General features: G+C 40.0%; 1 protein-coding gene across 2 annotated transcripts in view; it reads left to right on the forward strand.

Annotated features, from left to right (window-relative positions):
- LOC126272007 (F-box only protein 21-like) overlaps positions 1-20,071 on the forward strand; it is a 98,769-nt gene that overhangs the window by 32,310 nt on the left and 46,388 nt on the right. For both annotated transcript variants that reach the window (XM_049974498.1, XM_049974506.1), the window contains exons 7-8: positions 10,498-10,707; positions 12,768-12,863. In XM_049974498.1, the coding sequence (XP_049830455.1) occupies positions 10,498-10,707; positions 12,768-12,863 (306 nt within the window). The remainder of the gene's footprint in view (positions 1-10,497; positions 10,708-12,767; positions 12,864-20,071) is intronic.

The following is a 20,071-nucleotide window of genomic DNA, read 5'->3' on the forward strand; positions in this document are numbered from 1 at the left end:
CTCCAGGACAGAAAATCTGCCTCAACTACAGAAAAAGATTAACCTCTGCACAATACAATACGATAAAACAATAGTATAGTCTTCAGTTTATATGTACTAGTAAGAAAGTGTAATATGTTGTAAGTGTGTCTTTTGACTAAATCAGTAAATGTAAACATGAAGAATTAAGTTATAGGTTACAACAGTCCAGATTCGTAGTGTAAAATATTTACCTAAATGGGATACTTTCAGTGACAGAAAATTAATATGTGTAATATTGGAATTCAAATGAAAAGTAAAAATATATTTAATTTGTTTAATATGAAATAAGTTAAACCTAAATAATTTCAAATGGTGGTCTAGAAGTTAAGAATTAACATAATTCAAGTAGTGATCATGTGATAAAGGTGAAGAGGAAGAGAGCAGGACAGGTTTAACGGTATTTTGTCAGTGTTCTTGGTTGGGATAAGAACTGTGTGGCCTAAGAGCCATTGGTGGTAGTGCTAATGTGCTAGGCAGTTTGAACTTATTCATTTTCAGTGAAAAAGGTTTGCAATTGCGAGACTCTGTTATTCAAGAGATGTGTGAACTAGATAAATGTGGGGAATTTATCGACATTAACGAGTTAGAGTACTGGATGATGCCAGTGATCAATTAAAAAATTACCTTTGTAGAAACTAATTGTTTGCTTGCGCTGCTATAGGCTAAAATTGTGTTTAATTATTGTGAATATTAGTTCTTGTAAGCCACCGGTTGAGGGAATGTGTTTGATGAGTGTAATAAAACTATGTTTGATGAGTGTAATAAAACTAAAGTTCAGTCAAAACTTGTGTCAGGATACATCATTGTCCACACAAGCCTTTCCCAGTTTCTCATATTTGTGCTGTAAATTGTCCATTCACTCTTCTGGATGTACAATACATATAAATAAGACAATAGTATAGTTCCTTATTTATGTGTATTTTTCAAGGAACAATGCAGCGGCACACAACCAGCCCCAACAAAAGTAGTCAAGCCACTAAATGTACTAAATAGTTGCATGCTCGCCCACCAGAAACATGGCTGTTGGTTGATCTCTTGAGGTCGAAATCAGTGGTAGCACGATGCATTGCAATACAACTTAAATGATTTACACAATGTGTAGGAGGGAAAGTTCTCAGGGGACAAGAATGTTACCTGCTTCATATTTAATTGGCATTTGAAATGACATGCCAGGACTTCCCACCTGCCCAGCTTCACCACCAGTATGACACAGTCCACCCAACTGTCTGAATTGGTGTGAGCTATGGACACTTAACTGGCTGCCCAAGTCCAGCACCAGTCTGGTGTGAGCTATATTTTGTGTGTGACCTTTCTCTGCGTTTACCTTTAGACCTTTAAACATCACCTATATTTAAATGTCTGAACATAGTTTGGACAAAGGATAGGAGACTTGGAAGAGCAGACCCATCCCGAGCACATCAGTTTTCCTTAAAAATTACAAATTTATTTCGATATATGGCAACAGTCCGAATGATAATTAAAACTGCAGTCTTCTTCTTGCACCTGATGTGTAATAATGAACAGAAAGTTGCTCTTATGTAAGCAGTCTTTAAGCCAAGAGAAGTATCAATTCAAATAACAAACTTCAATTACACAAGCAAATTTAAAATAGAGAAACAATAGTTGAAACAGCTACTGTTCATCACAATAAGTGAGCCGAAACCACCCTTACCCCTGCAGGGGCCACTCTGAAAACTCGGTAGACAACAAGTTAGTCACATACAATTTTAAGCGGGTGTAAGGCCTTTTAATAAAACGCCCACATGTATAATAATGGTATTAAGTAAAGATTCCTAAATTAAATTACACATTAACCAAGACCAAAAAACAATCCCCTTCGAAAGAGGGCAAATTTACAACTTTAATTCTGGTAATCTTCCAATGGGTTATAAGAAGTGTGCAACTAAGTTACGCTAAGCTGACTATCAAGAGTAGAGGACAGTGAAGTGCAGATGGAATTTAAATGTTCAAAAACTTAAGTTAAAGAGCACAGTATATGTTCATAAATGCAAGTACAGAAAACAGATTCTTAGCTTCATTACGTTAGATTCCGAGACAGAGTAAGCTTGAAAAGGCAGTTGCTTAAAACCACCGATCCCCTGCAATATCTATAAAACTTAATTTGATTAGCAGCTGCAGCTGGAATCAAAACCCCATGCGAGAGCTAATGGCCACTGGAGATGCCATCTGGGTACATACAAGAGTACTTACATGAGGGTGAGTACTGTGTTGATTAAGATGTCATGGTTCAGAAGCCAAGGCTGCCAACAAATACCATACACATTACGGCACTAAATTAAAGAGCTCTGGCAATAAGCTGTTCAGATCTTTAAAAACTGAATAAAGCCCTTAAAGTAACATAACATTTGCTAAGCATTTGCTTAACTCTTTAAGTGAAGTGAATGAGGTTGAAACCTATTAATTATAAACAGAAATTTCAATTGTTTTACCAAAGATGTTAATATAAGAGGAGAAGACACTTACGATAATCAATAGCAGACTAAGCAACAGACACAGATTGCTCTTCTGAAACTACACAATAGATACAAGCTTGCCTGCCTAACACGGACTTCAGGCTTAGTATTTATAGATAACTTTGAGGTTGCAGATCCTCAAGATTTAAACACATCTAAAACAAATTTAAAAGAACCAAACGATGTAAAACACAGGATGTAATGTAACAATATTATGAGAATGAAAGTTGTTATCATATAGCAGAAATGCTGAATTGCAGATAGGCACAACAAAAAAACTCTCACAATTATAGCTTTCGGCCATTAAGGCTACACACACACACACACACACACAGACACACAAGAAATGGACTCTTGTAAGTAAAGCCTTCGCGAACAATAGACAGACACCAATTCACACACACAGCTGCAGTCTCAGGCAACTGAAACCACACTGCGAGTAGCAGCACCAAAGTGTGATGTGAGTGGCGACTGGGTGGGTGTAAGGAGAAGACTGGGGCAGGTTGGGGGGGGGGGATAGTATGGTGGGGGTGGGACACAATGAAGTGCTGCAAGTTAGACCGAGGGCAGGGGTTAGATTGGAGGGGGGGGGGGGGATGATAGTGGAAAAAGAGAGAAATAAAAAGCCCTGGGTCTGGTGGTGGAATGAGGGCTGTGTTGTGCTGGAATGGGAACAGGGAAGGGGCTGGATGGGTGAGGACAGTGACTAACGAAAGTTGAGACCAGAAGGGTTACGGGAGCATAGGATTGTTGCAGGGAAAGTTCCCAGCTGCGCAGTTCAGAAAAGCTGGTGGTGGTGGGAAGGATCCATATGGCACAGGCTCGCCCATCGTTATCGAAAGCTGAGGTGACTCCCTCAGATTTCATCCTTGTTCCCCCTTTTGTATCCATGTCATCCTTTTCTTGAATTTTCACATGCATTTGGGTGTATTTTTTGCGAAATTTATTGGATGTAATTCTACATTATTTACGTAATTTTTCACATCCCCCCCCCCCCCCCCCCCCCCCACTATTCGATCCTTGCTCCTTCCATCCATATCAATACAGAAAAATTTCCTTATCCTTAGCCACTCGCATACTGTTCCTGTGTTATTGCTTAGTTCGTGGAATCCTCCCAATGGCCTCACCATCAAATTACCCATCTCCGGCTGCCACCCCTACTTCCACAATGACCTCTGCCTGTTCAGGTTTCACTAATCCTTAGCCCTCACAAACATAGCACTGCAAAACCATATCAACCAAGCCCAAACCTCCTTGCAGTACCTTCTCTCATTCACAAAATTCTCCTGCTATTCAATCCCAAATCCCTTGAACTCATAATGCACATTGAAACACTTTCCCTCCAGCAACATGAGCAACCCCTCCTCTAAAAGCTCTTCATCGTACTCACTTCCTGCTCCCACCTTTGAGTACCATTGTCCAGCACCTCTAATACAACTTCAAAGGCTCCACCACTGTTGTTTTGAACTGCAAGGATTACCTGGTAGGACTCAAAGAGCTGTCAGATACATCCACCTACAAACCTTGCCACAGTGACCCCATTCCAGAAATCCAGCAGGATCTCCAGTCACTACTCAAATCCTTAGTCCCATCCTAGAACCTCTCCCCAGAATCCATCTTTATACTCACCCATACCACTCGCTGCACTCCTACCTTCTACATGCTTCCTAAAGTCCATAAACTTAACCATCCGGGATGCCCCATTGTGGCTGGTTACTGTGCCCCCACTGAGAAAATCTCTGTTCTTGTAGACCAAGACCTTCAGACTATTACCTGGACCCTGTCCTCCTATATAAAAGATACCAACCATTTCCACCACCGACTCTCCACACTTCCTCTTCCTTTACCACACAGTGCCTTGCTTGTCACTATTGATGCCGCCTCCCTGTACACCAGCATTATTAATGCCCCCGGACTTACCGCTATTGAACACTACCTTTCCCAAAGCCCGAAGAATTCTAAACCAACAACCTCATTCCTAGTTGCCATGACCAACTATATCCTCCCCCACAATTACTTCTCCTTGTAAGGCATTACCTACAAACAAATTCGGGGTACAGCTATTAGCACCCGCATGGCACCATCTTATGCCAACCTATTCATGGGCCATCTAAAGGAATCCTTCCTAAAAACTCAGAATCCCTCACCTGGTTAAGATTCATTGATGACATCTTTGCTATATGGATTGAAGTTGAGGGCACCCTATCCACATTCACCCAGAACCTCAGCAACTTCTCCCCCATTTTCTTCACCTGGTCCTCCTCGACCCAACAAGCAACCTTCCTATATGTTGATCTCCACCTCAAAAGATAGCGACATCAGTACCTCTGTCCATATCAAACCTACTAACCACCAGCAATATCTCCACTTTGACACTGCCACCCATTCCATACCAGAAAGTCCCTTCTGTATAGCTTAGCCACCTGTGGTTGTCACATCTACAGTGATGAGCAGTCCCTCTCGAAATATACAGAGGTTCTCACTGAAGTCATCACTGACCATAATTATCCTACCAACATTGTACAAAAACAAATCTCCCATGCCTTATCTTTCCAGTCTCCCACCACCTTCCAAAGTCCCACTGTCTGGCCCCAGAGGAGCATTCCCCTCGTGACTCAGTACCATCCAGGACTGGAGCAACTGAATTACATTATCCGTCAGGGTTTCGATTACCTCTCATCTTGCCCTGAAATGAGAAATGTCCTGCCCCACTATCCTTCCCAGCCCTCCCACAGTGGTATTCCACTGTCCACTGAACCTACACAATATACTTGTCCATCCTTAAACAACCCCTGCTCCCAATCCCTTACCTCATGGCTCATACCCCTGTAATAGACCTAGATGCAAGACTTGTCCCATACATCCTCGCACCACCACCACCACCACCACCACCACCACCACCACCCACCACTACCACCACCTACCCCAGTCTGATCACTAACATGACCTATCCCATCAAAGGCAGAGCTACCTGTAAAACCAGTCATGTGGTCTACATGCTAAGCTGCAGCCACTGTGCTGCTTTCTATGTGGGCATGACAACCAACAAGCTATCTGTCCACATGAATCGCCACTGACAAACTGTGAAAAAGAAACAAGTGGACCACCCTGTAGCTGAACACAGTGCCAAACATGATGTTTTTCATTTCAATGACTGCTTCACTGTCTATGCTATATGGATCCTTCTTACCAACACCAGCTTTTCTGAATTGTACAGGTGGGAACTATTCCTGCAATACATCCTACGTTCCCACAACCCTCCTGGCTTCAACCTTCATTACTCACTGCCTTCACCCATCCAGCCTCTTTCCTGTTCCTATTCCAGTACTACACAGCCTTCATTCCACCACCACACCCAGGCTTTTTATTTCTCTCCTTTTCTACTACTTCCACCTCCCCCTCCCCACCTCTCTGCTGCCCTCTAACATGCGACACATCACTGTCTGCCATCCCCCTCCATACCCCAGCCTCCTCCTTACCCCCACCCAGTTGCCACTCCCGTCACACATTGGTGCTGCTGCTCGCAGTGTGGTTTCAGTTGCCTGATACTGTAGTCGTGTGTGTTAGTTGTGTTTTCGTGTGTGCGTATGTATGTATGTATGTATGTATGTATGTATGGCCGAAAGCTATAATTGTGAGAGTCTTTTTGTTGTGTTTGTCTGTGATACAGCATCCCCACTACATAGTGAGTAGCACGTTCCTTCTCATAATACTGTTAAATTTAAAAGAACTTTAGTTTAAACATCAAAAGCTGAGAAACAATAAATGGAAACACCAGTGCACATTAAGTATCGCTGGCAGAATTGGGCAGGATAATTCAAAGACAAATTTACCACTTCATTCAATAGCCCATCTAAAACATTAATGTAAGCTGAGACTGACTAAGAGGTTCAACAGTTTGTCTGCCTGCACAACACTTCTTACTCATACATGAACAGAAATCACTAAGCAATTCAGGAGAGTTACACTTGTGGTGTCAAATAGGTTACAGTAGTTGCGGAAAACCTAATCTTTCAAACTCCACAGTCAATGTTCACAGAGGGAAAAATGCAGTATATACTGTAACTTCTTTATGCCATCATTCAAAGCACTATTTCGGCCACCAACATCCAAACTGCACACAATGAGAACACTCCATAAGGCAACTTGTTCTCTCTCTCTCTCTCTCTCTCTCTCTCTCTCTCTCTCTCTCTCTCTCTCTCTCTTCTCTCTCTAAAACCCAGAAATCAGCCACAGTGGATGCTATCGTGCATATGGTTCCTAATACAAGAGGCCCCAACAGCCACCATGTCAACAGATTGGCCCCTCAGTCCGTACCTGATGCCACCTTGTACCAATACCATCTCACTGTCTGCAGCATGGATACCAACTTTTCCTCAGTTGCAAACAGCAATAAACAAAGTGAATCAGTGTGACACTCATGCCTCCTACCAGGATGTCAGTCTGTTAGAGAATCCAAAGATACCACAATGCTGCCACAGCTCATATGTGCCAGAAAATGTATTATCAGCTTCATTTCGGATATGCCATTCATCACAGATAATTCATGAAGTCAGTGTGTTACTTGTAGAGTGAGATTTTCCACATCCTTGATATCTGTTGGCTGATGAAAGATGTTAGTTTGTTCAGGTAGTTAGTAAGTAGGAAGAACACCACTTTTGGGAGGTTTTTTGATAGTTTTTGCAGATAAGCATTGTACCAATCTTGTGCTATCAGTGATGTGAGCCCCAGATCAGTGCTTCTACGTGCTGGTTTGAGTTGTTTGGCCTGTGGAGCCATGAAGGAAAGGCGTTGAGTGCATGTGACTGTCATGATGCCAAAGAAATCATAACATTGATGTTCTGTTTCTGATTGTACTATCGTTCTGAGCCTCGTGAGAAATGGATGCATGACAACATCTACATGGAATGTAATGCATGTGTAGTGAATTCATTAAGAGAAGTTAGTTGTATATTGTAGGAAATACATTGAGTTCATCTTCTGAGTGTGTTACTCCACTGGAACAAGAAAGGTCTCTTTTCAGCATCTTCAACACATGGGATTGAAGTCCATGAGCAAGAAGCTGTGTCATAATTCAAGGGTACTGAATAGTAGGACCCTTACAGCATTGGTATTGTATGGTGACTGCAAAGAAAGGAAAAAAAAGTAAGAGAAGCATAAAACCTAGGAACGTACTGAAGCTACAGATTGATTACTGGACTGCTTCAATGGCCTATTCCTAACAGCCCTGTTGGGGAAATAAAGACCAAGGAAACATTCCAGTAGCTTGTGCAGCCTCCCAGTAGTGGTAGCTTTCACCAGCCTGGCTATACAGTTGGGTAGCCCTACACCTATCTTCTGTGCCCACAATGGTTCCTCATGAATAAGTCTATCTATTATACCAGTTGTGTAAGGTCATCACTTGATAACTGGTTGATCAAACCTTTTTATAGTAATGGCATTTTTGATATAATAAAGGAAATAAGTTTTTTGTGTTCGGTCTGACAGTTCTGGTGTTGCATGTTTCCATAACAAAAACAAAACAAAAAGGTGAATTTTTTTTCTTGATGAATGTGGGAAACTCAAATCTTTTTTCATACCTTTCCATAGCTGTTCAATATGCCCACTTGAGATGCGCAGCATATGCAAATGCGGTATTCAAATTGTCCCCACACTGCAGCAAGCATGTCTTGAGTTACAGCTTCCACAGCCGTTGTTGTGCAGTGACTCAGGTCACTCATTGTTGGTAGCAGAGGCATATAAACAGTCTTTTATAAACACCCACAAGAAATAATCACATACAGTAGGGTCCAGTGACCTTGTAGGCCAGTAATGTAAAATTGAATCATTTGGTCCAGTGTTCAATAATCCTTTACTTTGAAAATTCCAACAGTTTCAAATGCCAGTGCAGTGGTACCACATCCTGCTGGTAAATGAAGTCATGTGGATCAGTTTCCAACTGTGGGAAAAGAAAGTTCTCAAGCATATTGAGAGATGTACTTCCTGTAACAATGTTCTTGGCAAAGAAAAATGGATCGTACACCTTTTCCCGTGAAATTGCACAAAACACATTAAATTTTGGAGAGTCCTTCTCATGCTGTACAGCTTCATGTGGATGTTCCATACTACATATTCTCACATTATGATGGTTCACCTTTCCATTTAAATGGAATGCTGCCTCAAGTGTGGCAGGAAACTGTTGTCCTCCATCTTGCCAAGAACGAAATTACAGAACTCCACACATTGTTGTTTGTCACCTTCGTGAAGAGCTAGCAGTAGCTGGATTTTGTATGGTTTCATGTGTAAATGTTAATGCAAAACACTCCAGAGGGACATAGAGGCTATGTTGAGCTGTCGAGCTGCACAGTGAACGGATTTCTGCAGACTCCTTGTGAAACTATGGCAGATGTGTTAGACGTCTGTGTCAGACACTAGGGGATGGCTCAGGTGATTTGCCGTTGCATGAGCAGCCTGTTTCCAAGAATTATTCATGCCACTGTCTAATGTTCTGTGCTGTTGGAGGATCCACAGCATACCTGCACTGAGCAAAATGTAGGACACTTGCTGTTGACCTGACACTATTTTTACTAGAAATGAAGTGGGCGCACACTGCTGCTACCTAGTGGGAACCATGTAAAACTCAAGAGTTTTCACAATACTTAAACATTCAGACATAGGCGGACTGGCTGTATATTTTTGTAATGTATTACATATGTACGTATATATGTAATTAATATATAAAAGGGAAATGCAGTTATCAAAAATTTCAAAAAGAATTTGATTGATTTACTTCAGATTTTTACATGATACCTGAACTTTCAGGTAGATAGTGAAATAAGAGTGGAACCCAAAATCTACACCTATGGTACATATGTAGTGATTATTTCTGATTCTGAAGATGCCGTTTTATTGTGTACAGTCCTGGGATTTTGTAACACAATATTCTGCATGCTTTTAGTTAGATAGGACATTTCTGATAATATAATATTTTTGGGCTTAACAAGGGGTGTACTGTGAACTGCACAATGAATTACTTTCAACAAGTCATGGAAAATGTTAGTTGGTAATACTTTGTTTAAATTGTGTGTGTGTGTGTGTGTGTGTGTGTGTGTGTGTGTGTGTGTGTGTGTGTGTGTGTGTGTGTGTGTAAAAACATTTAACTGTGGAGCTAACATTATAGGAGATCTTCATGACCTGAATGTGTACTCAAAGCCAAAATTGTTCTTGTACAGGCAAACAATTTTGGCTTGGAGTACAGATCGTGGTTATGAAGATCTCCTGTAATGTGAGTCACAAATTCGTCATCTTGGAGTCTGAGAACACTCTCACTTCATTTCCATGAAAAAACTTGTTTCTTGGCAAAGTTCGATGAACTGCTCCAACAGTTTGGCATGGCTCAGCTAGTGAACTTCCCAAAGACATGGTAAATCTTCATATTCACAAATTAGATCTAGAAAAATCTTGTACTGCAGATAATTAAATGCTTTCACTCAGCTAGCATTAGAAATTTTCACTAATATGCTGAGTAATTAGTTGTACACTTTTTTTTAACAAGCATTTTCCTTGTGAATTGTGCAATGTATAGGAATGCAAAAAGGGGCAAAATCCTGTGTTTTGTTTTTTGACATGACCTACAGTTTTTGTTTATATCTTTCCCTGTTGAGTCCTTCAGTAGGATGAAGGTTAACAGCTCCTCAAAATTTCCAATGTTTCATTCACTGTCCTAATCTATTTTGTATCTGATAAGTCTAGTGACAGATACAGTCGCAATGAAAATACAACAGCGTTGGTTACATTCATTGTTATTTGCAACTGCACATCTGTAATTTCCAGTTAGGCTCATTACCTGGCACTTGATTTGTTCCACATAGAAAAAAATGTTAGAGCAGTGGATAAATAATTAAAGATTTTACATGTAAAATTCATCCCAATGTGATACTTTTTCAACTTTCTCTAGTGTGAAAAAATATTGCTACCTTATAATACTGGAAACAATTATAATCATATCATAAATCTGTTTTAGGTTGTCGAACGAATGGCAAACAACTTAGAAGTGGCTGGCCGCCAACGCACTCACAGCAGTTGCCGTCGCATGCGAATGCGGAGTAACTTGGAGCTGCTTCATTTGGTTAGCCCTAGTGACCTGAGTTGCATTCTGCATCTGGCTCGTTACTATATGTTGTATAATATGGATCTAGGCGATCTAACAGAAACCATTGAAGCTGTTAGAGATGTGAGTAAATTACTTAATTTCTTAGCTTCTAACAGGTTTTCATAGTTATCTGCAGCAACTGCACAATTCTTGTATTTCTCCCCCTCCCTCTTCTCACCCACCTCACTCCCGCTTCTCACCCACCCCAATCCCTCCCTCTCGTCATTTTTCTTTGGGAAACTGAATACTGAATTTTTCATGCTCAGATATATGTTTGATGTTTAGTACTTTCAGTCCATTAATTCAGCTGATATTTTAAAACTGTTGTCATATGTAGAAGTTATTTATAAATTTTTGCTTAATGATCATTCTTATTTAAATAATTTGGGTGAAACCATTGAAAGTATTGGTGAACCATACCAGTTCCTGTAATCAAGTGGAGTTCAAAGTCTAATTTCTCCCTGAGCTAAGTTGCTTTATCTGGAAGACTCCAAATTTGTACTCAATGTTGGTGAGGCTGCATGATAACGCCAATAGTGATGGAGGGAAACAGGTTTGTGAAGGTGAAGGTGAAGATGAAGATGAGATACCACTTCTGTCATCTGGTCACAGGTTAAAAGTGGTAGTGGTAATTGGAAGTGAGTACTGGATCACTAGTAAGATATCTCTGATTTACATTTTTATTCATCAATGTCCAGTATGATGCAGGAAAAATGGGTAAGAAAGTTACTTTTAATAAAACCATTATTTCTAATTCTGTCAAAGTTGCAGTGGGAGAAATTCTTCATGTTGACATGACGTTGGTGGTTTGATGATGGAAGTCATGCCCAAAACTAGTCACCACAGATAAAGGTTTTTTCTCACTGCAACTTAAACATAATTAGAAATAATACTTTTACTTTTATTCCTGTTAGGTACAGAGTTGTGGTTGTCACTGGAGAGGAGGTCACTGACCCCAAGATGATGTAGTGAGTGGCCATCTGCAGATGTATCTGGGAAGTGGCTCGCATAGGCAGCATCATCTTCTGACATCAGCAAAACAGCAGTAGCTGGCAGAGACTGCAAAACAGCAGTAGCTGGCAGAGACTGTGTTCCCTACCTGATGAATGGCAGCCCCAAACTGGCTATACTGTTCTGCTCAGGCCACAGAATATAGCACAGTGAAGATCAGTACTCAAACTGTAGTCCCCCAGCACAATATACTTCGAAGGCCACTTGTCCACAAGGACTGTACTGCAGTGACAGGGTAACCAGGCAGCTACCAGTCCAGATTCAGACACGCATCCTGTCTGGTAGTTGAATGCCTCAAGGTGGTAATCACCCAGTAGACAACTCGTTAGTGTGAAGACGCCACGTAGTCTGTGTAAAATGTTCTGCTCACGCAGGTGACTGCAGCTTCTGGAGCAGAGGTCCAGAGTAGGTTATGGGCTGCACGCAGTCTTAGTCTTAAAGTTGGCACAGTGTCGTAGCTCGGCATCAAGCACACACCTGGATATTGTCTGAGAACATCTGAGCACAATGAATGAACATATCTGACTCAAGTGCTAACTATGCGAATCCAGCTGGCTAACATTGTTCTCTTCTCTTCAGCATTTTAGCCCGGAAATCTTTTTAATTTAGCGTCCCCATTTGTCACTGTGGCCTGCTTTTCTCATCCAATCAGTTCTTCATGCTGCTTTGCCGTAGCTGAAAGGTGTCTTAATTTTGCTTTTCAGAAGTGGTAGCAGATGTATTTCACAGTGTTGGCACACTGAATAAGTACACTTGCACTCTGAATATATCTTCTTAAATCATAGTGTGTGGTCACCATAATCACGGCACCTCTTTTCCTATGACAATTTTGCTTCATTGGTGCCAGACAGTTCAATGCTCCAAACTAGGTTGTGGTGCAGCAGTATTTTCCTGTAGCCTTTTTGATCAAATAAAAACAGTGAAATTTTGTACTTTGCTGTGCTACAAGGTCATATCAGGAAAAAGTGACAAAATTGTGGTACTGATAGGTGTGGGTGATAGATATATTGCAAATTAGTAAATGTGTACAGCCCAACTAGACAAGATTTTTAATAATGGAAAGTAGACATTGCATTTTAGTCTTAGTGCCTAAAAGAGTTCATACTTTAACAAACCCTTCCTTTTTACAGAATATGGAACGTCGCCTAAGAGATCAAGCTGAACACATAATGCAGATGTTGCAAGTTTATGAAACACACAGAACTTATGTCCAAAGTTCTCCTGAGGTATGTAATTTATGATCAGAAAGTATTATTTATTGCATTGCTTTTCTGCCAAAGTGGAGAAAAATAGTTTAATATTGTGCAGACATAATTCGCGCACCAAAACAATTCCCCCCCTCCCCCGATTGATATCCACATAATGAATTTTGTAGTGGTAATTCGTATGAGAGCTGTGTAAAATGGCATACCAATTAGTAGGAACATGCAATGAGAATAATTAAATAGTTCAGAATTTATGGCAGTGTCCACATTTAAATGAGACTGAACAGATTAATCTAGTCAGTGAGTCCTTTTGACTGGCGGGTGAGTAGTAGTTCAGAGCAATGTGCTTCCTGTGGTATTTCCAGTACTGCCATGGGAGTTGTTGAGCAGTCTGAGTATGGTCATTTGACCAAGAAGGGGGGTTTGGGGGAGAAAGGGTGGGGTGGGGGAGAAAGGTATATTGCAGAGCCCTTTAACGGGTGAGTAAATCTGTTTTTTCGACTAGTGTGCTCCCTCCAGTTGTTGACAGTGCTGTTGCAGGAGATGATTGAAGTGTGAGAAAGAAAGCTTGTAAGTTAAAAAGCTTCTGAAGAATGTACAAAAACTCCCATTAAGAACAAGAACATACTTTATGTATATAATATTTTTATAAATGTTCACATGCATACATGGTTTAAGTGGTAACTGTTCACAATGTACCACTGTGGTGTATGCGGAAGAAAGATGAAAAATTTGTTAAAGGGCACTTGTATCAAGGTGGGAAATTACCACAAATTGACCAACAAAAGCAACCTAAGCTACTGTGCTAGTGTGCCAATTAAGATATCAGCTAAAATTGCCCACAAATAGTAAAAGCGTGTTCTTGCACTTACAAAATGTGAAACAGACTTTCATGTAAATTTTGCCTCAAAATACTATGAATTATAATGACATGAATTTAGTAATAAGTTTTGTATGTCTGGCCATTTTACTACAAAACTACTGTGCTTATAAGGGTTAAGTCTAGATCAAATTATAACCGCAATTAGTTTTTACATAATGTTTACAGAAGTCTTTTTTTTTTTTTTTTTTTCATTATCCTCACAGGAAAGTTTGAATTGATAATAGTAATGAAACAGCCAACTAAGGTGGTGGCATAAGGGAATGAAAGGATATTGAAAATATCAAAATTGTTCAGCTAGACTTCACCTATACCACTGCGTATGTTATAAACAATCATCGTTTACACCCTGTATATATAATTCAATGATATAACAATTTCATAGATGTGAGAGTACATTATGTAGTACAAATGTGTTCAAAACTGTTTTTCCTCTGGGTTGAATATGCCTTACTCAAACTTTTATGGTTCTCTTAATGTTGACATGCTTCAAGATTGGATACACTAGATTGTTCACTGGCCTTTCTGAAGAAGTGAATGAATTATAGTGGAATCAGTCTCCGTATTGGGATATTTGCCAAAGTTTATTTAATTTATGCTGACAATAAAATATTGATGCCTGAAATGATTTTTAGTAGTAAAGAATTTACTATGTTCTAACTTACGGCCAGTGCATAAAGAGCCTTAGAACTCATCTAGAACTCCTGTTCCAGAACTAAAAATCACATTTCCTATCTTCAGTCCATTTCTTTAATTGCTTCATTGATTTGATATTTACTCCAAAAACCAAGAATCAATGCATAGGGTGGCACATATTCAGCCAGTCAATAAAGTGTCACAATATTGTAGCAACGTGTCTCAGGCCTTTGCATCATTAAAAACTAGTGGATGTGTATTACCATATTGAGTCCCACTACCAAAAATTTAACAGGATTTAGTGTTATAACTTTGTTAGTATGAACTAGCTGTAGTGTTTTCTTATGTTACAGTATATTGTTAGTTATGATTGTAGGTGGAAGCATAATATTAAGGACTTATTTTATGCCACAATTCCCTCCTTCCTTACTAAATCAAATCAAATAGCTAGGAAAAAATCTTGCTCAATTGAAAAGCACTTCTGGGTTCCTCTGCATTAGCTTTCTGATTTACCATTCAGAGTGGTGCTACTGATTGGATAAAATTCTTTTTGATCACATCATCTAAAAAAATGGAAACAGTGTTTGTTTCGCCTGAGTGGATTTTGGCATGCTACACTTACTTCAAATCAGTATTCCTTCCTTTGTATAGTACTTAATGTTTGTACATAACTTGTATCTCATCACGTTTGCTTGTGTATGTGTATGGGTCACTGGTTTTATTTTTTACTTGGTTTTTTCCCCTTCTTTATGCCTATGTCTGCAGGTGCCTTTGGCACTAGGAAGTCACTTTAATATTTTTATCTTATGACTCACTCTCTGCTATCAGGTGGGTTGTACTAATAGAACTTGTCATTACTTTCTTTTTATGAAAATGTTCACATTTGGTGCATGTTTTGATTCTTGTAGCAAGTTTCACATGCCATACTTTGCATATGTTTATTTTGACACTTCAAGTTTGTTACTTTGCATCATAGTTCAGGATGACCTTTCTTTAACCTGACAAGTAACTTAAATTTTTCTGTTTGACTTACTTCACGGTAGAAGCATATGTACTTAAGTTTACTTCCTTTTAAACAAAATGTCAATGTTAGTTATCAACTTTATTCAACACATTTTTTCATCATTTCTGTTCCGTTCTGTGTACATCTTCGTAAATGTATAATATCAGACTCTGGCTGACTAGCATCTTTGCACTTTTCCAACATTTGTGTTTCTTCCACCATACTGGTTACATGGGACCCGTTTTTATGTGTCTATTGTGAACATTGGTTTTATCATTATGTCAAGTGTTTTGTCACTTTTTAACCTTAGGTAATATGTGCTCTGGCATGGTGTTCAGAAGAATGGAGGGATTTATACCACCATATGTTGTTGTTGTTTTTATAATGTTTGGTACCATGTTGCCATACATGAGAAATTTGTTGTTTAGTGAATACAATTGACCCACATAAGTAATTATAAATTCTTATTTTTCCTTATGGTCAAATTTGTGAACTTCGTGTTTTGCAGGGCTGATTGCTTCCAGACCACCTGATGACCAAATGTTGAAACTGAAATTGTGATTTAAGAAAAATAAAAGTTTTGATTCAGCAAAGCAGAATGATTACAGCCTCTCAACACACACTGCAGGATACTTTATTATGACCCATAAAACATAAATACCTACCAGAGTAGATGTAAACCATCAAACTTAGATTCCTTTATTTTTATATGCAAAAATGGTGTATTAAATATTGCAGGATTACTTGAAAGTGGGCAAATTAGAAAAATGAGATTTGTCATGTGTAAGTTACCATAGAAGCATCTAGAACTGACCTGCAGGTCTAGATTCAACCACTGTGTACCCTTGTGTTTATGCCAACGCAATTAGCTACTAGCCACCACTGTTGGCTTCTAGCTGAGTAATAAGGTCTACCCTTTGACTTCGCAATGCAGCATGGAACACATTGTGTTGATGATTTGTAACTCTTTGTTGCCAACAACAAAAAAGTTGTGTGTGTTACTTTTCTCTGCTGAGCCCTTTCAAACTGCACTAAAATACAAAATAATATTTCTAAGATTTTCAGCTTAGCATAATATCACAAAAAACATATTTTTTCATGTTATTGAAAGTAGTCACAGATTGAAATGGTAATCCAGCACAGGATCAACAAGGCAGAACAGTAGTTCTGGTTACTTATTTCGTTCTGCGGCAAAAGCCATTGTTGTCATTAAGCTAAGACCAGGGTAGCGTGATTGCCTGAGCTCTTATCTTCCCGATCACTGATTGGCCCCTCTGTTTGGAGTATGGAAAGTGTGATCTTAGGTGTGAACAGTCACCCAAGGCCGGTGTGCTCCCCTCTGTGCCCCCCCCCCCCCCCCCCTTGGAAGAAGATGCTGTCAGTCATGGGGGATTCCATCTAATAAATGGAAATGAAATGGGGCCAGAGATACAGTGAATCTCCCAGCTGCACCAGGATACCTTAAGATGTTGTGCGTAGGGGAGGTCAGAACTTTCCTACAGTGAACCAGTTCATTATTTAGAAAGCTGTGGATACAGTTGCAGGTGCATTAAAGTCTTGCACTTGCTTACTCAGTGCAACTTTGATTCTAGAGACACAGTACTTTTCAAGCCCAAAAATGGCTTAAAGCTACATTCTTCTGTGGATATGCTGTTTGTATAGAGGCCCATTGAACACTGGATTCTTCAGGTGGTGTCATATACACTCAACTACGTGATGGTTTGATAGAGGGAGACATGCGACGTTATCTCTCTGATCAGGGTGTAAACACAGTCCATCGGGCTTCGAAGAAGGTGTATGCAGAATTAGTGCCCACCCGCATCCGTTTCTTAGCGTTTGAGCAAGTGGACCGTGGGCTACGAAGTCATCATCAGACCCTACATACCGAACCCAATTTGTTGTTACCAGTGACTGTGTATAACCACACTTGCATGTCCTGTAAAAACTTGGCCAAATGAGTAACTTGTGAAAGGGATGCTCATGAGGGAGAGTTAAACCTCCCTCTACCTGCTACTTGAGCTGTAGTTGCGAATATGCTGCTTCATCCCGTGAACCTTGATGAATGAGCTGTTCAGAAGGTCGAGGTGAAGGAAAAGACACCCATCAATGTTGCTCATTAAATGTTAGCTAGCCGAAAGCCTTGTATACCACTGTCTGGCAGTTACAGTACTGGTGTTATTACATCACGATCCATGAAAGATATGGCCGTGCAAACTTGTGACTTCCAGTTCAATGCTATAGTTGTGAAATCTTCTCGTGCTAAGGTGATGTCACTACCTCTGCCCATTACAGTTGGTCATCACACCATAAAACCTTCACCCACACTGTTGAAGTCACAAGTGACATGACCAGAAGAATGGAAATTCAGAAAGGAATACTCCAGAAATGACTTTTAGTTCACCTCAAAGGCATCTGGGTCCACATCTGACAAATGCGAAGGTACTAAGAATTCGAAAAGACAAAAGTTCTTCCTCTTCTCCCATTCGGAGGTCCTCTGCAACAATGACACCGCACAACACTGTGTGGCTGATATACATTTCACAGGTGCTATTCATCAACAGATTCCGCAGCGTGGAGTCAGCTGACCTGACCCAGGGAGGTTACTGATACCTCTGAAGAAATAATGGAACAGGCTCCTCCAGCCTCAGAACCCTGTGGTAGTATACAGCTGAAATCTGACAGGGTGGTGGAACGCATGATCGCTGGTTGGCTGGTATGGTAGCTCAAGTCTTAGAATTTGCTAACAAATCCACATTGTGGATTTCATAAGCAGTGCTCTACAGTTGATCATCTTGTTCCCCTGGCAACCTATATTATGAAAAAGTTTCTGCTACAAGTGCCAGACTGTAGCTGTGTTTTTTGATTTGAAGAAGAATTAAGATATCTGTTGTAGGGTGGGCATTCTTTGAACAGTGCACATGTGGGACTTCAGATCTGGCTTCCCCATTTTATCTGGGATTTTTTTAAAAGACAGGTTTCAAAGGTACGTGTGAGTTCGGTTTTGTTGAACACTTTTATCTAGGAGAACTAGGTGCCTCTGGCACTGTAGTGACGTACGGTGGTGGAAGAAGATTCTTTCACTGTCCCTACGTCTCAGTTCTATTTCTCTTCTCTTTGTCAAAATCACACAAGTCTTGGAGCTATGTTCAATAGAAAACTCCGTTGGTCCTGCCACATCTGTTATCTGGTAGCACGCTTTACCCGATCTCTGAATATCTGCGTGTTTCAAACTGTACTTCTTGAGATGCAGATCAGAAAATCATCCTCTGCTTGTACCAATCCCTTGTCCGATCAAAAATGGACTTTGGTTGTCTTGTTTACTCATTGGCATGACTGCCTATTTTATGCCATCTCAATGCAATCCACCATCGACACATTTGACTGGCCATGGGAAGTTTCTACACTATCCCAGTTACGAGTCTCTATCCACACGCTGCCAAACTAGCACGGTCATACTTACTTAATCTTCTCCTTCGCAGACATGTGTACCATCTGTTCTCTGTGTTCAACCACCCATCCTATGCGCACTTTCTTGATAACTTCCTGAATGCCAGTACATAGTAAGTGCAACATCTTTGCTGCCTCCTGTTTGGTTAGTGCTTCAGAAGCTTAATCTCACATTATCTACCATGTTCCTGAAGGATGAGACCCCTTCATCACCTTGCCTGTGTGCAGAGGTTGGACTTAATTTTCTTCCAAGGAACACTAATGTAGACTTGACTTAAATCGCTGAAAGATTCTCAAACTTCGCACGCAACTTGCAGACAGCACCTTTGTCTACACTGATGGCTCTGAAACCGGCCATGGTGTTGGATGTACCTATTGTCATTAGCAATAAACATTTTAGATACTCTCTTCAAGAACAGTGCACCATTTTTGACTGCAGTGCTTTCTGTCCTCTGTCGAGCCACCCAGTACATCGGACAACTCGGGCTTCTCAATTGTGTATTATGTTCAGGTTCAGTTAGTGCCCTCCAGAGCCTGTGTGTGCTATACATATATTACTCCTAGAACTTGTGCAAGATTCCAGTTCAGATATACTGAGACAGGGAATGAGTCGTATTGACTATCACCAAATAGAAAGAAAACTAAGTATTCTTGTTTCTATGGATAAAAGGGAATTTTAAAATTTGCTGTAAATTTCTAGAACTATGATATTACTTAAAAATTTTGCAGAATTGTAAACCATGCTTATTATATTTGTCAGGACCATTTTATTAGTTCATTAATAACTGATAATATTGTGCATAGGCTGATAAAATTTTATATCAGGGGATTAATGGAGTATTTTCTATTAAATTTATGAGAATGAACCTTTATAATGTGTGCACTTAACATTTTCCAATTAAATGCAAATAAATAACAAAATAATCCAGTATGGTGCTCAGTATCTCCTGGAATGTGTGTGAATGTTAGTTTGTCTGCTTTTAATATGGTAGAGAACTGGGTTGAGTTGACTGATGCTTAGTCTGTTTCATCAGTGACTGCGGATGTTAACAGAAAGAAAGTAACAGTAAGCAATACCTTAGTTTAGAGTTATAAGAAATTATTTTCAGTGAAAATGCAGCTCACTTTGTCTGTAAGTAGCATCTAAAATAGGAAAAAAGAGTGGTTGACACTGAGGGGTTGATGGTAATAAAATTACTGTACAGCAGAAAACACTAATTGAGAATGCTATGAACAAATGGAGGTAGTCACAATGGGCAGCCC

This window comes from Schistocerca gregaria, chromosome 1, assembly GCF_023897955.1.
Source record: "Schistocerca gregaria isolate iqSchGreg1 chromosome 1, iqSchGreg1.2, whole genome shotgun sequence".
Lineage (NCBI taxonomy): Eukaryota > Metazoa > Arthropoda > Insecta > Orthoptera > Acrididae > Schistocerca > Schistocerca gregaria.